General features: G+C 33.3%; 3 protein-coding genes across 3 annotated transcripts; 2 read left to right on the top strand and 1 right to left on the bottom strand.

The window, feature by feature from the left end:
* The first annotated feature begins 1,969 nt into the window (after nt 1-1,969).
* Nucleotides 1,970-2,824, top strand: LOC117612127 (organ-specific protein P4-like). The gene is made up of 2 exons (XM_034340873.1): nt 1,970-2,119; nt 2,255-2,824. Exons 1-2 carry the CDS (start codon nt 2,069-2,071, stop codon nt 2,564-2,566), a joined length of 363 nt encoding a protein of 120 aa, XP_034196764.1. The 5' UTR covers nt 1,970-2,068; the 3' UTR covers nt 2,567-2,824.
* A 1,506-nt stretch (nt 2,825-4,330) lies between these two features.
* LOC117612126 (BURP domain protein USPL1-like) lies at nt 4,331-5,581 on the bottom strand. The gene is made up of 2 exons (XM_034340872.1): nt 5,358-5,581; nt 4,331-5,217 (listed from the first exon to the last, which is right to left on the bottom strand). Exons 1-2 carry the CDS (start codon nt 5,451-5,453, stop codon nt 4,411-4,413), a joined length of 903 nt encoding a protein of 300 aa, XP_034196763.1. The 5' UTR covers nt 5,454-5,581; the 3' UTR covers nt 4,331-4,410.
* A 3,534-nt stretch (nt 5,582-9,115) lies between these two features.
* LOC117638455 (organ-specific protein S2-like) lies at nt 9,116-10,088 on the top strand. The gene is made up of 2 exons (XM_034373580.1): nt 9,116-9,160; nt 9,629-10,088. Exons 1-2 carry the CDS (start codon nt 9,116-9,118, stop codon nt 9,989-9,991), a joined length of 408 nt encoding a protein of 135 aa, XP_034229471.1. The 3' UTR covers nt 9,992-10,088.
* The last annotated feature ends 237 nt before the right edge of the window (nt 10,089-10,325 follow it).

Here is a 10,325-nt window from a genome sequence, read left to right as displayed (position 1 = left end):
TCTTAGCCCTGGGCTACATCTGCTTCTTTGAAACTTTAAAGAGATTCCTAGTATTTTTATGGAAGAATTTGCAAAATATCCCACCAAACTAAGTTATTCACAATCTTGACCACTTCGGACAGTATATCACATGAGTTTTCTTATATAAGGAACTGTATTTAGGTCAACTTTGGATATTTTGTTAGCCCTAATAGTTTTCGTGGATCAGTATTTTGTTTGGGGAGTTTTGATTGTTAACATATTTGCACGAAACATATACAAATTAGTGTTTTGCATGTCAGAATGGTGCTGCTTGTGTATCTTTGTTTATCATATGTGCATGTGCATCTAGAATATCTCAATGGCAACCCTCCTCTCTTTTGTCCCTCTTCTACTTTTGTTCTAGAACTTGTTTAGTCTCTCTCTTTTTTTTAATCAAGGTTTAGTCTCTCTTGTTAGGTAAAACGAAGAAAAGACAATGAAAAGCGGGTAAAATAAATTTTAAATTAAGTAGTGTGTATCGTATTTACTGACAACACCACTCATCTTATCTCTCGTATAAAAATTTAATTTATATAAAACTTAACTTCTGATATATACCTTTAATAGTAATCATCCACTTCTTGGGACGTACAATTTCATCCTATCTATTGTGAAGCCAAGCCAATATTGTTGCAGATGAATTGGCNAACTCAAACATTTTCATCCTCAACTTTGCATTTACTTTTCTAATTTTCCATTTTATGTAAAATTAGAAGATTACAGGAGTTGTGCTTTGTGTTTGTATAGCAGAAGAAGTATTATTTGTTTACAAAAGTTTGTTGTGTATATTCATAGCAAAAGCAGGTCAGCATTGATCACGCACATAGTTTATAAGCCACTGGTGATAAACAAAATTGTAGTGCAAAGCCCACTTTTTCTTTTCTAGAAACTGCTTCTCTTCTTCCGGGAAGGAACCATTTCTACTTCTTGCAAATTATAGTTTGACATATATGAAAAATAATTCAATAAAAAACATAAAAAGAAAAATATATGTACACATTTCATACTGTGATTGATAGAAAAATAGAAATTCCTACTTTCAGAAAAGCAGTACGCAAGTATTTTCCTTCTTTTTTTATTCTATATTTTTATACAACTTTTGAGAGCATAGGACTTTTGACTGCCAAGTACACCCTGTCATATAAAATCTAGAACCTGTTATGTCACCCAATTAACAACCCAAAAATTAAAATATTCTTTTGCAGTAATCTAAAGGGGAAGTTGCGTGCTCTGACCTTTAATTGAACTTTGATCAACATTTTGTAATAAGATAAGATGGAATGAGTGCTATCAATTCCAGTTGCTCTCAAAATTTGATCAACTTGTAATTGTCAAATTCAACTCGAGAGGAATATTCCATGAAACCCACCTAGATTTTGTTTCACAAGTCAAACTTTTTTTTTTTGGTAATTAAGTCCCCTCCAACCTAAGCTAAATTGTCATCTCTATTTGGTCAAAAGTGTTGGAAACTTTTTTTGTTGTTGTTACTCATAAGTGTTTTAATCTTGTAAGCTTCATTGATATATGTGGTGTTCACACTTGAAATAAAAGCTGACATCATCAAAGTTCGAAGACGGTCAGGTAACGCTTCGGTGTTTATCTCTTTTATCACATATCGAACTTAATCATGTGACGAAATAAATAGAAATAAATAAATAAATAAATAAATAAATAAATAAAAATATATATATATACATGTGACGAAATAAATAGGAATAAATATATATATGTGGAAGTTTTTCTCTACCTTAGATCAACAGTTGACAAATGCACATGAGTGTCTAGAAGGCTCACACCAGCAATTGTTGCAGCAGTTGCAATTTAACCCTATATGACATATTTGGAACAGTCAAAACCCCATGCCAGCATTACTTAAAGGGGTTTTTTTTCATTGCAGGGTCACAAGTTCTGCTAAATTGCATAAATGTCTCAAAATATAAACAATTAATGTGTTTGACAGACAGCATGCATAGCTGCCTATAAAGAGACACAGAGCAGAGAGAGCTGATCATTTAGAGTAAGTGTGTTCTCTTGAGTTAGCCAAGATATGAAGTTCTCTATCTCTTGCCTTCTTCTAATTCTGTCCTCCATTCTCTTGGTAAGCATTTCTCAAACAGCTTTTAGTCACATAGTTTTTCATATTTAATTGAATTCCTTTTATCAAAATTTAAGAAATTATTATAACTGTGACTCAATTTTCATCATCTAACCCCTTTTCATGGAACATATGTAGCTTTCCCAGCAGAGCAATGCAAGAAAAGACTTGGGAGGCTACTGGAAGAGTGTGATGAATGACCAGCCAATTCCAGAAGCCATCAGAGACCTCTATTTCCATCAAGATCATGAAGATCATTTGCCATCTCTCCCTGGTTCAAGAGAAAAAGACCATTTTGTTAGGGACTTTGATATTAGGCCTAATGCTATAATATACCATGGAGCTCATCATCATCATAATCAGCAGCAGCAGCCTGCAGAAGACAAGCCCATGCATGATATGGAGCCCAAAGAAGAAACTTCTTATATTGAAACAGTCACCCATGGCTGAAGAATCAGATATTCAGAAAGATCAGGAATATATTTCATGTGTTTCTTCTGTTAGAACAAGTTTGAAATAGAGGACCTAGCTCTTATGTTTGTACTATGTTTAGTAGTGTTTTGTGCTTGGGTGTTGGGATTTCTCAGTTTTTAATTATGGTTATGTTTCCATGTAGCCAAGGGAGTGATAATTGAATGTTTATATACATTAAGTGTGTGAAACATGCATAATTAAGGGTGGAATTACTGGATTGATTTCTAATGAATATTTTGGATATTTTCAGAGTAAAATCTTTAGTTCTTTTTTTAGTTTGAAATAAATCAACCACCACTAGATCATCCATATGAGAGGGATCAAGAACAGAGAAGCAGAAGTGACTTTGCAGATGGAAATTTTATCTGTTCTTTCTGCAGATGAAATTCCAACTATAAACATCTAATGACAACCTCTGGTTTACAGATTTCTTGGTGGATAAAGTGAACAAAGCCATGTAAATTCAACATTTAATCTCTTGAGAAAGCTTGAGTCAAATACTAAGAAGCAAAGCATGATGAGCGCCTGAATTGACAGAAATATTTTTGTTTAACATAACAAGTGAGAGGAAGTAAGGCGGGGTTGGAATTTGGAAGTGCTAGGTTTTTAGTGCTCTGCCCTGCAGCTTTGAGACTTGGTCAACAAAAGCTGCTCCATTTTCAATGTTCAATCAATTCAAATGCATGCTTCCAAATACACAGAACCATTTCTGCAGTGTCACAAGGAAAATAAGCAATTCTTTTGTGCATGGTTGCCATTTGTTCAAACAATTCAAATGCATGCTTCCAAAGGTACAGAAACATTTCTGCAGTGTCACAAGGAAAATAAGCAATTCTTTTGTGCATGGTTGCCATTTGTTCAATCAATTCAAATGCATGCTTCCAAATTTAAGCAGATTCACAGAGAAAAGCAGCAGTTCTTTTATGCAAGTTTGCCATTTGCTCACACCAGGCCACAGCCTAAAATGTTGAAAACCTGTGCATGGTTGCCTTTTTTCAGTTTTTGACTGCATTGCATGGTAAATTGTTGCTCACTAAATTTAACAAGCATAGGTAATTGTGCTTGGAGAAGAATTTACATGTAATGGACTATGACGGTACCTCAAATCTAAGCAATGGACTATAATGGTATCTCAAATCTATCACGCTTTCCATCATTTTAATAGAATGGCTACATGACTTTTTCTGCACTTGATAAACATTGTACAACAGTACAGTACAGAACAGAACAGGCCTAGTACAGTATATTGTACCACCGCACTAACATCACACAAGCTATTTGTTTTCTTTTTTTATCATCAAAATGATATTAGGAAAAAGCTGAATGCGATGATTATGAAAAGAGAGGAATCAAATAGATAATTGTAAGAGTAAAGGTTCATAATCACTTGAGTTATAATCACGATATATGTATACTGATACAGAACAGATAGGACTCGACTCAGATTGCTCACCAAGGTTTCTGATGCCTCATGCATAGAAATTTAGATCACAAATTACTCACCAAGGTTTCTGTTGCTTCATGCATAGAAATTTTTTAAGTCGTTTCAAATTCCATTAAGGAATCTTTTTCTATTTTCAAAATTGTACTTTTTCATTGTAAACATAAGAATTTATAGCCTAATCAGACAGCTAATTTGCAGCCTTTTGTAAACCTGTTTGGTTGATTAATATTTCTTTTATGATAGTATTTTTTCTTCAAGAATCAACAATCTGGTCATTAAAACTTCAGTTCCAGGAATTTCAGTGGGAAAATCAAAAGCTTCCGAAGAAGCTTGACCTTTTATATTATGTTCAAACACTGGCCCTGCATTAAAAGTACTACATTGAAGTGGATGCTGGAACCCACACAAGATTATCAGCAGGAAAGAAATGACACACAGCAGAAGCCCCCGGTTTAGTTCTAAGCACACTGAAAGATGCATGATTAGGGCTCCATTGAGAGGTGTCCAAGTGACAAACAGCAACAGCTTCTACCCTATCTCCATCCTCACCACCCAACAAAACCTTGAAAACCTTGTTCACACTTTGCTGGCTGTGGCAGTAGAAAACTGCATAAGGGTAAGGCATGGTGTGGCAAGCCACCATCTTGGGAGCCAAAATCTCCTTAGGCTCTTCCAAAATAGTGTAGTTCTGGAAATTGGTAGTTGAATTTGTGAGATGGGTTGTGGCTACAACACTGAAAGGGGATTCCAGTCCGAAGACGCCACGTGTGAAGTCAAGCATGGATTCTAGGGAAGTAGCACAGGACTTGATCTCTCCCTTGATGGGTTCAATCTCACACTCCCTGAGAGTGTCTTCCATGGCCTTGGCTTGGGGAGAGCCTTGAGAGAAGGAGAAGAAGTGAAGGAGGTGGAGGAGTTGTTTTGATGAGAAAGGAATTTGATCAGCTTCTTCTCTTGGTAACAAGTGGGGGGATTTTGAAGGGTTTCTTTTGGGAAAATAGATGGCCATGGTTTTGCCCTCCTTTAGATCCTCCAAGGTGAAGAAAATCATAACTGAAGGGTCCATGTGATGATGCATGTGGGATGATGGATGATGAGCATGAGCATGCTCTGTATGTGTTGTTTCATGGCCATCACCATCTAGTGTTTCACTCATCTTCCTGCCTCCAGTTCCTTGAACACACTGCACAATATTTAAGCAGAAACCAAAAAAAAACAAAAAACTAACAGTTATTAGAACTAGAGATTCCTATGCTGCAGCATAATCAAATTTCTCTCAATTACATGATAAGAATATGAAGAGTGGGAATAAATTGAAGTTACCATAACAAGAACAAGTAGATGAAGTAAGGGGCTCCAAAGAGCAAGTCCTGAAGGCATGTTTCTTCCCTTGTTAAAAGTCCTTGCCATTTTGTTCATCTGGTAATTTTGAAAGAGCCACAAAGATATATAAAGTTCTAATCTTTGACTATCTAGACATAGAAAAGCTATTTCTCAAAGAAATTATTTCCCTAGGAAAAACTAAAATTTAAACCAGTGAGCTATAAACTCATTTACTGACCAAAGGTAAGCAGCTGTAGCTCTATCTATAATGCATCTTTTGACTTGCAGGTGGCCTATTGGCCATCCACTTGTTCTTTGTCTCTTTAGTTTGTCTTGTTGTCATTATTATTATTATTATTATTATTATTATTATTATTATTGCAAATGTAAATTCTGAAGATCCATGCTTTTCATGTGTTGGGTCTTTGGGTCTTTGGGCCTTTGGGCCTTTGGGCCTTTTGGGCTTTCCTTAATGACGTAGCATTTCACTCCAAAGTCTAAGGCCCGTTTGGTTCACAGAACAGATTTAAGAGAAAATTACTTTCCATGTTATTTTCTAAGGGATGAGAAATGGGAAATGGAAGATTTCTTTATCACATTTGGTAATACTGGGAAAGTAATCTGGAGATTTCACTTTGTTTCATTTCCTATGTTTGTTTTTGAGTAGGAATGGAAAATAAAGTTTGCATAATTTTTCAATTATACCCATATTAAATCAAATAAAAAAAGAATCCATTTAATGATATATTGTAATTCTAATTATTAATGGGGACAAAATAGTGATGAAAAATGTGCATTGAATATTAACTTATTTTTCAAAACTTTCCCATGATGAGGGAAAATAAAACTCAAGTTGAGAGGAGGGCTTCACTTTCTCCCTTACTTTCTCATGTGTCAGGCAACCATTTCCTATGCGTGGAGTTACCGAACATGAGTAAGCAATTAATTGTCCATCTCCAAACCTCATTTCTCATGAACCAAACGGGCCATAAAAAGAAGCAGAGTCAGCATTTATCTACACACAAACAAAATGTCGGCAACCTTCAAGATTTGATTAGATATTCTCTGCTGTAGATAAAGATAAATAATAATAGAACCCACCTGAATAACTCAATTATTTTTAGGATTTTAATTTTACCTTCTTATTTTACCAACATGGAATGAGTGATTCAAATTTTTTACATTGCAATTGATTTGCTAATCTTGAACTTATAGATTTAAAATTGTAACAAATTTTAGGACGGTCCAACCATTACATATATTTCGATTTGTGAATTTTTTTTGGGTCATAATATATCATTTTCTTATAATGAAGAACACATATAAATTTTTTTTTTTTATAAAAATGAAATCTATATAAGCAGCCATTGATGAAGTATAGGATTGCTGTAAACAAATTTGACGTACACAATTCTGTTAAAAAGAAAAAGAAAGAAAATACTAGTTATAGTATTTCCACAATTATTTCTTTAATTAAATTAATTTTCTAAATCATCATTCAACAATCATTCCTACAAAATGAAAAAATAAAAAAAATTCAACCAAACTAGATATCGGTTAGTCATTTAATTAAAGCATGATAATTTCCGCTGTCGTTTATATTTTTGGAGTTTTAACGTTGGCCTAAAAAGTAGAAGATTCTGGTTATCAAACTACAATGGTACAACGTAAGAGTTATGATAGGATAAACAGACCAAATCCTTTGTCAACAATGACCCTCAAAGGATCTTGCCCGATGCTAAACACAACGAAAATATGTCCATAATTAATCATGCAAGTCACTTGTCAAATATAGAATGCTTATTTTATTGCATTATTGGAGGTCCCAAAAGAAACAAGAAATTATTTACAAGTAGAGCCCCATGCTGCATGTGTGAAACATATGTGGACACTGAAGTGGATAGTTTTGGATTATTGCCATTAAGTCATCTTCCTAATTATTATCAGAAAATTATTGGAGCCCAAAAACATATGTGGAATCATATCACATAGATTTATTAATAGAAAAAAAAAATCATATCTATTTTAGAAATCTTCCAAAAATATAGGGCCCATATTTAGATACGCCCTTGATCTCTTCTAAATATAATAATCAAACTGTGAAATATTAGTAGACGATCTTTACTTGAGCTCATAGATATAAAATTTGTAGTTGTATTTATAATTTTGGGCGATGTATTCCATGTTTGATTTGCTAAGGCGTGTGACTGTTATGTTAAAATGTATTTGGCCTTTAGGGCTATTAGTGGAGATATAGACTGTGCAATATCGCCGATGTATCCTCCTATATCAAAATTAACCCTTTGTGGTTACTGTGCATTCATCTTTGTATTAACCTTTTATGGATATTTGGTCTTTGTGTCCAAATATTAAATACAATTATTGCTAATTTTAAATAATAATAAAAACTGTAACAAATTTTAGAATGGTCCAACCATCTTTCATTTGAGGTTTTTTTATTTATAATTTCTCATTTGCTTAAAATTTAGGAAGCAAATTAGACAACACATATAAGTTGACGGGTTGGGGTTCATTCATAACTGAATTTTTTTGTATTATGGATGGACCGTCCTAAAATTTGTTACAGTTTTAGTAGAAAAAAGATATTTCGTCCTAAAATTTCAGTTGTGACTATCTTCTTTAATAAGAACGACATAAAAGAAATAAAAGAAAAAGATAATTACCTCATAAAATATTATAATATGAGTAATCGTACAACGTAAGAGTTATTTATGATTGGATTAGTAGACCAAATCCTTTGTCAACAACAACCCGCAGAGGATCTTGTCCGATATTAGTCATAATGAATATATGTCCATAATCATGCAACTTAGTTTTCACTAGTCACATATAAAATGTTTATTGCATTATTGGACGTCCAAAAAGAACAAGATATTATTTACAAGTAGAACTCCATGCGTGCATGTGTTAAACATGTTTACATTTTTTATGGTAAAACTATGCGGACATTGAAGTGGATGTTTTGGATTAATGCCATTAAAAATCAATCGAGAATAATATATTCCTAGTTATCTGGTAAAGCCCCGTTGATCTAATTATTGGAGCCCAAGAACATCCGTGGAGTGATATCAATGCACAAATTTAAGCGTGAAACTTATCTTCAAGTGATTAAGAGTAGCGACAGAGCTACTTTTAGGCTTGAAGTGGTTATGGTCTCCCTAGATTTTGTTCTCTCCTCTATTATATTATATATAACATATAGAATTTTTAATAAATAATTTTAATTAAAAGAACTTATAATTTAAGTTAAAATTTCATCTAAAACAAATTATACATGACTAAATTAGAAACTTTAGCTCTAAATATATAACTATTGAATACTTAGATGTTTTATATATTTGTATTTTCTATTTTGGCACCCATAATTTTACAATTCTAGCTCCGCCTCTGATTAAGAGTATTTATTCCTACATTTAAGGTCGTAAGTTCAATTCCCTCTTATCCTAATATCTGTATTATAAATAAAAAAAATAACACACATACATGGATACATAGAAAAACATATCTATTTAGAAACCTTCCAAAGATCTAGGGCCCATAATTAGATCCGCCCCAGATTTGTTCCAAGTGTGATTATCAAAATTTCGAATATATATATATATATATATATATGGGGGCCATAATTAGGTCCTGCCTGCCTTGATGCTTTCGTTTTAGTAAATTATCTATAAATAGTGAGGTTACATATCCTTAAAAAAGACAACTACAAACAACTCTTTTGCATAGCATTTGTAGACATGAAGTCCGTTTGTGCTATCTTGGCTCTTTTCTCTCTTCTTTTGGTAAGTATTTGTATAATACACTCCTTCCTATTGTTGCTTATGAAGTCACCAATTTTTAAAGCCAAGAAGTTGCTAGATATATAGGACTGACAAGACAAATGCAAACAAAAATCTTATATTATGCTTGCATAAAAATATTATCTTATTAGACTCTAATTTATGTTGTCATACTGTAAACTAGACCGTACATTCTAGTAATAATTAACTTATTGATTAATGATTTATATTCACATTCTAGCAAAAATATCTCATATTGCCAGACAGGGTAAGAGAACATTTCTCTTCGTATGTCATATTATATTGTTAAATTGTCAATTTAAAGTGAATTTTTTGTCAAATATATGGTCTAAATTGACACAATATAGATTTCAACATGATATATATATATATATATATATATATATTAGAATGCCTTAGAAATTTCTATAACTTTTTATTTGCTTTTCTTTTCTTTGTCTTGTGGAACAGTTTGCCAAAACTATAGAGTCAAGAAGAGATGTCGGGAAATACTGGAAAAATGTCATGAAAGAGCAACCTATGCCACAGGCAATTGAAGGCCTCCTTATTGATATTTCTGATTCAACACCAAAGGAGAAAGCCGATTGCCATGAAAAAGTGAAAAAACCTTTTGTTGAGGTTGAGGTTGAGGTTGAGGAATTTGAACCCAGACCCAATGTCTCATCCTACAATGATGATGAAACTAAAGCAGAGCTCTCTTCCAAAGACAATGCTGGTCCTAAAGCCAAGCAGTCATTTGCAGCAAAAGAAGATAAGCAGCCATTTGAGGAAGATTTTGAGCCAAGGCCAAATGTTTCGGTTTACAATGACTAAGAGGTTGAATTATTGCAATTATGGTGGTGTTATTGTAAAATATAATAAGCATGCCGGGCATGTACGTAGCTTCTAAGCTTCTATGTACTAAAAAAAAGCCATTGGCTCTGAGAGAGTCTGTTTTATGTACGTCGCTAGGTCATGAATGTAATTTTGCTGTCATGTCTTTGAAGCAATTAGATGACTAAATAATTTCCGCTATTTAACGTTGGCCTAAAAAGTAGAAGATTCTGGTTATCAAACTACAATGGTACAACGTAAGAGTTATGATAGGATAAACAGACCAAATCCTTTGTCAAAGGATCTTGCCCGATGCTAAACACAATGAAAATAT

The sequence above is a fragment of the Prunus dulcis genome, chromosome 8 (assembly GCF_902201215.1).
Source record: "Prunus dulcis chromosome 8, ALMONDv2, whole genome shotgun sequence".
Classification (NCBI taxonomy): Eukaryota; Viridiplantae; Streptophyta; class Magnoliopsida; order Rosales; family Rosaceae; genus Prunus; species Prunus dulcis.
Note: the sequence above shows the minus strand (reverse complement) of the source record. Positions and strands in the feature narration are given on the sequence as shown.

What these genes read in the sequence shown, in the direction of transcription:
- LOC117612127 (XM_034340873.1), top strand. Translation starts at nt 2,069, where the DNA reads ATGAAGTTCTCTATCTCTTGCCTTCTTCTAATTCTGTCCTCCATTCTC. An exon ending in TTCTGTCCTCCATTCTCTTG is followed by an intron (nt 2,120 to 2,254) that starts GTAAGCATTTCT and finishes GAACATATGTAG; the next exon opens with CTTTCCCAGCAGAGCAATGC.
- LOC117612126 (XM_034340872.1), bottom strand. Translation starts at nt 5,453, where the DNA reads ATGAACAAAATGGCAAGGACTTTTAACAAGGGAAGAAACATGCCTTCA. An exon ending in ATCTACTTGTTCTTGTTATG is followed by an intron (nt 5,218 to 5,357) that starts GTAACTTCAATT and finishes AATATTGTGCAG; the next exon opens with TGTGTTCAAGGAACTGGAGG.
- LOC117638455 (XM_034373580.1), top strand. Translation starts at nt 9,116, where the DNA reads ATGAAGTCCGTTTGTGCTATCTTGGCTCTTTTCTCTCTTCTTTTG. An exon ending in CTCTTTTCTCTCTTCTTTTG is followed by an intron (nt 9,161 to 9,628) that starts GTAAGTATTTGT and finishes CTTGTGGAACAG; the next exon opens with TTTGCCAAAACTATAGAGTC.